The 5,882-nt window shown below is 37.6% G+C and overlaps 1 protein-coding gene across 2 annotated transcripts in view; it reads left to right on the top strand.

Moving 5' to 3' along the window:
* LOC121925521 (protein WWC3-like) overlaps window positions 1-5,673 on the top strand; it is a 529,629-nt gene extending 523,956 nt beyond the window's left edge. For both annotated transcript variants that reach the window (XM_042457755.1, XM_042457754.1), the window contains exons 17-20: window positions 2,352-2,519; window positions 3,063-3,214; window positions 4,162-4,318; window positions 5,033-5,673. In XM_042457755.1, coding sequence (XP_042313689.1) covers window positions 2,352-2,519; window positions 3,063-3,214; window positions 4,162-4,318; window positions 5,033-5,236 — 681 coding nt within the window. In that variant the 3' untranslated portion in view covers window positions 5,237-5,673. The remainder of the gene's footprint in view (window positions 1-2,351; window positions 2,520-3,062; window positions 3,215-4,161; window positions 4,319-5,032) is intronic.
* Window positions 5,674-5,882: the final 209 nt, after the last annotated feature.

Genomic DNA, 5,882 nt, shown 5'->3' with positions numbered 1-5,882 from the left:
GTCGTTGTCGTCATCATCATTATCATCATTTGTATACCTCACAGGTTGATTTTCTTTGAAATTCTGTGGTGTGCTCCATTGTCCAAACCATGTTTGCAAGTATGATCTCTAGTGCCTCTTTCTCTCCTGAACCCAGCTTGGACATCTGGCATTTCTTGTTCATACGTGGTAAAAGTCTTTGTTGTAGAATACTGATCATCACTTTGCTTGCATTGGAGATTAATGCAATGAACTTGTGGTTAATGCAATTGCTGGTGTCCCCTTTCTTGGGGATTGGAATGTATAGTGAGCATTTCCAATCTGCGGAGCATTGTCTTGTTCTTCACATTTGTTGACAGATTTTAGTTATAACTAGAGTAGATCCTATCTCTGTATTTTGAAGCAGCTTTATCGGTATGCCCATCTATCTGTTCCTGGTAATTTATTACTCTCAAGTGCTTTGAGTGCAGCATCCACTTTACTTTCTAAATTTGGAAGGTCATCTTTATGTGGTTCTTTTTCAAATGAATCTGTCACCTTTTCATTTCTTATATAGTTCTTCTCTATATTCTTTCCGTTGTCTTTTTATTTCTACTTGGTCATGTAATATGTTGTGTTGCTGGTCGTAGAACATCCCTACTCTTGGTTTAAAATTCCCTTATTTCTTTGAATTTGTGGAAGAAGTCTCTTGTTCCTTTTTGTTCTGTGTGTTGATTATTATAGTTGTCCCTGCATACAACTTGTTGAACAGTTGCATTCAGGGTTTCTATCACCTTTAACTTTTGCTTCTTGTCTGTCCTTAACTGCTTGCAGAGTTTCATTTGTCATTGAGGCCTCTCTTTCTCACCAAATTCTCATGAAAGAATTTCAAAAGAAAATCAGCCTATGTTTTATAGAATATATCAAAAAAAATTTTATTGTATATATCATGAAAAAAATCTGGCTTGCTTTTAAAGAAATGGGTATTCCATAATATTTGATCATCCCAATGCATAACCTGTACTTGGGACAAGCGACTACTGTTAAGACAGAATATGGAAAAGTAGAATGGCTTTCAGTTGGCAAGGGGGTCAGGCAAGTCTTCATTTGATCACTTTATCTGTTTAACTTGTATGCTAAAGATATATGTAAAGCAGAATTAGACTTGGAGGAAGGAAGCATGAAAATTGGAGGAAGGACACCAACATAAGATATACAGATGACACCATACTAATAGCAGAAAATAGTAAACAGTTGGAACAGTTACTAAAGAAAATCAAGGAAGAAAGTGCAAAGGCAGGTTTACATTAAAAAAACCAATGACCACGGATGACTTACATTACTTTATAAAGTATATGATGAAGACATCAAAATAAAGATTTTCCATACTTTGGCTCAATTATTAATCAGAATGGAGACAGCAGTCAAGAAATCAGAAGACGACTAGGACTTGAAAAGGCAGCTATGAAAAAATTAGATAAGATCCTGAAGTGTCAAGGTGCATCATTGAATATTAAAGTTAGGATTGTCCATTCTGTCATATTTCCCATTTTTATGTATGATTGTGAAAGCAGAACAGTGAAGAAAGCTGGTAGGGGGAAAAAAAACTACAGTAATTCGAAATGTAGTGCTGGAGAAGAGTTCTACAGATACTGTCGACTGCTAAAAAGACAAATAAATGGGGCCTAGACCAAATCAAGCTGAACTCTCCCTAGAAGCGAAGATTACTGAGATTGTCATACTTCAACTATATCTTGAGAAAACATAACTTTCTAGAAAAGACAATAGTGCTTGATAAGATAGAAGGCTGAAGGAAAAGAGAAAGACCACATTCCAGATGGATAGATTTAATCAAGAAAGCCATGGCCCTGTGCCTGCAAGAAATGAGTAGTGTGGTTGATAATAGGGTGACGTGCAGGTCTCTCATTCAGGGAGTCATTATAACTTGAAATCAACTTGACATAATTTTCAGACATATTGATAGAATGCTACCATCTCCAGTTTAGGAACTGCAGTTTTACCTCTATGACCTTTAAAGTGGGGAAATATTCCAGGGGATAAAATACATGTATTAGTGGGTTTTCTCATTTGAATGAAGAATGCAATTTGAAAAAAATAGTTCTGAGGAAACACAAGTTTTCAGCAGAACATGATGCACTCCCCTTTGGGGATTTAAGTGATTCTCTTTAATTGAAAGGGGCAACTTCCAAAAAAATACTATAGAACAAAAATTCCACATAAAACTTAAAATTGTAAAAAAATACCAAAATCTACCACATAAATAACTACTATTTACACATTTTGCTTCAGCTTATTGCTAGACTAAAATTTTTGCTTCAAATTTTGCTTTTCTAGTGTTCCTTTATTTTCATTTTTCTTCAATATCTTCACAGGGCATTGCTCAAATTAGTCTAGCTGATTATGACAGTTGTGGTGAGCTGCAGCTTCACTGGTACCCCATCCAGATCTTCACTGGTTCAGATCATGATCAGAAAAAAGAGAAACCAAAGTGTGAAGAAAGTATTTCTCAGTTTTTGGAAAACAAAAGTACAGTGAAAATGGTACAGTCATACATGCTTCTCAAACACATTTCTTGAGTATGTTAACTTGTTTGTCTTGTAGATTTTTTTTCATAGGATATATGGTATTAAAGGTGGGGGGGAATCAGTGAGTATGTTGGAGGAAACTCTTTGTCTGATATATATGCACAGGTACAACTATGATAGTACCTATAGATCAATTACAATTATAAATGTTCCACCAGTCACGTTTATTCCAAAATTTCCAAATCACTTCAATATTTAATCCCCAGTTTAAATGAACCAGGCCATTCAGTTAAACTAGTGGGAAAAGTTTAAAAGAAAAAAAATGGGTTTGAATGGAAGAAGTGTGTGGGAGGCGGGGAGGGGGGGGTTACACATTGGTTCAGAGACATTCTCAGTCAAAATGCAAAAACACATATTCTCCTGCATCATTCTAAAAGCTTTTTAACGGTTCACATGCTTTTATCGGAACATAATTCCTATTGTTCCTTTGAAAATTTAACTTTACTTCTTTTCAAAAAACTGAGCAGCACTTGATTTGAACTTCATTTTCTATTTTAGGATGCTGTGACTGCCCTTTTAGCTAGGACCACAGCTCAGCTAGAGGCTGTGGAGAGAGAGCTGGCAGAAGAGAGAGTGAAACTTGAGTACACAGAGGAGGAAATTCTAGAGATGGAACGAAAGGAAGATCAGCTGGAAGCTGTATCAGAAAGGTAAATTTTAAAAGGGAATATACCAAAACATGTAAGTTTTAAGATGATAAATTTATTACTTTGTTAAGATACTTGCCTCATTGATTCAGATAAATACAAACAGGTGTAAAGTTTCTTGATTTCTTCGTTTCGTTTCCTTTCCTTTCCTTTCCTTTTTTTGCTGTATTTCATTACTTAAATCTGGAACAGCATGCTGAGATAATACAAGACCTTGTACTCCAATGTGTATTGGACATGATGCCTGAATGAATGAATGATGATACAATGATAGACAAAGGCAACCCCCACCCCACCTCCAATGGGCCAGTTCTGATGAACCACCAAATAGTTTGTCAGAGATATTAGTGTCCAACAGATCTTACCACTGTGAAGTCAAAGGCTTTCATGGCTGGCATCTGAAGATGCCAGCCACAGATGCTGACGAAATGTCAGGAACAAATTCTTCTAGAATATGGCTCCATAGCCTGAAAACCCCACAGAAAACTATAGATTTTACCACCATCATCTATCCAGGGGATCAGCAAGTGTTGGCCAGTTTCAGACATACTGTTTTGATATGAGCAAATGGTACATCAAAGCTTCAGGAATTTCTGAGTGAAACTGGTTATACCTTCTGTTTTGGATTACACCTTGGTTTTGGGATAGAAAGCCCTTGTTACAAAACTCCACCTGTCACCTACATTAGGGTCTCTTTGACCCCAGGTGAAGATCTTTTTTATGTTTCCATGTATTTAAAGAACTGTTTTAGTGTGTTAGCCTTCTGTACTATTTTAATTATTTTGTGGATTTAACTTTTATAATGTTAACAATCATGTTATCATTGTTTTCTGTGTAATTTTACCAGTGTACCTGTACACTACCTATCACCCAGACAACTCCAGTTATTGGGTGGTCTAAAAGATTAAAAGTAATAAGTCAAAAACTAATTGAAATTATTTCGTTTGCAGGAGCTGGCAAGCAGAATCAGTGGACAGTGGATGTAGTAACTGCATGCAGACAAGTCCTCACCCAGAATCCTATTGTGGTGAATCATTACATAGTCATATGTTTGTATCTCAGACTGATCAGTACCCCTCTGGAAAAGTTCAGTCTCCACCATTAAAGGCAAGTAGAGATAATTGCCTGTTACAGACTGCCAAAATAAAGCTGCTTCGGGTCTCTTTGGAGGTATGCTATTTAAATGATGCATGGGTCCTAAGAGTCCGAAGGTCACGTCAAAGCCACACTCCATTTCTAAGCACTGGAGTGCAGCTTTGGAGCCGCTTCCGGATTCTTAGGCTGCATGCATAATTTAAACAGCATACTTCCAAAGAGACCCGAAGCAGCTTTATTTTGACAGTCTGTAACAAGCCAATGGTACTCTGTATTCCAGTTTTTGCTAATCCTTAATTGAACTATGTCTGGGATAGCTTCCCAAGTCAAATACATTTGATTACTTCTCCCTTTGCCTTCAATACTCGTGTTCGTCTTGCAACTTGGTTTTGGGATAGAAAGCTTTATCAGCCTGCAGACCTTCTCGTTCGTTCAGCTCTTAAATAGTCTGCGTTCTTGTGCGGGATATCTGTCCTTCACATAACTGTTCTTGATATTCTGGTAAAACTTTTCACGGGGCCCTGTTTGTAGCAATTTTTGCTGCCTTGCTGAAGGTTTGCAACATGTTGTAATAGAGTAGTACATTTGAATCACTTGCATTTATAATTATGATATTACTAGATAGCTAATGTGCTCTTAAAATGTTTATTTGTTTAGTTGAGTGAACAGTTCTTGTGCTTTTTGGCAAGAAGGTGTAAGACTTGCAACTTTTCATTTTTGATATAGGTGGATAAGGAGACTAACACAGAAGATATCTTCCCAGAAGAAGCTGCTTTGCTTCATAAAACCAGAACTGGCCGTCGATCCAGAGGGTCTGCATTTGTTCGTAGTAGCACTCTTGTTCGCTCACAGACATTCTCGCCTGGTGCCCGAAGTCAATATGTCTGTCGCGTGAGTAGAAATTACTTTTGGGCATGTAGTCAAGAATAGTGGCTTAAAATTTTAAAATGCTATATCCTTTTCATTAATATTTGGGCCTGACCAATAGAGCAGCTGCTTTTTGCATATTTCCATGTTCCAGTTACAGCATTACATTCTTACATTAAGAACTTACAAACTCCAGGAGGCATGACGGGCATTTTTGCAGTATCTCTGGGCCCCTCCAGCAATTTTAAGTCCAGGGCATGATTTAACAAGAAGTCTCTTTCTGTTCACTCCCTGGAGAGGCAGTTATATGGGAAAAAATGTCCCCCCATGCTCTCAAGTGTGTATTCTGAGGCAAAGGTATTCTTGGGGCACTCTAAGAGTCACAAAACTGGCCCTGGGAAGCCATATGTGGCTGATATATTGCAAATTGCCCACCCTGATTTAGTGAGTGATCTATGTTTGTTTTATCCATTATTGAAGTACCAAGTCAACAGCTGCCTGAAGAATTTTGGAAACCATCATTCCAGACTTGTGACCATTACCATTTTCTTGGCCACATGACTTTCCATGTAGTAGTGATGGGTGACTTCAACTATCCTGATATTTGCTGGAATTCAAACTCAGCAAAATCCTCTAGGTCTAGCAAATTCCTCACTTGCCTCGAAGACAGTTTCATTGTCCAAAAGGTGGAAGAGGCAACAAGGGGATC

This window comes from Sceloporus undulatus, chromosome 3 (assembly GCF_019175285.1).
Source record: "Sceloporus undulatus isolate JIND9_A2432 ecotype Alabama chromosome 3, SceUnd_v1.1, whole genome shotgun sequence".
NCBI lineage: Eukaryota > Metazoa > Chordata > Lepidosauria > Squamata > Phrynosomatidae > Sceloporus > Sceloporus undulatus.
The sequence above is the reverse complement of the archived record's forward strand: the minus strand, read 5'-3'. Positions and strand labels throughout refer to the sequence as shown.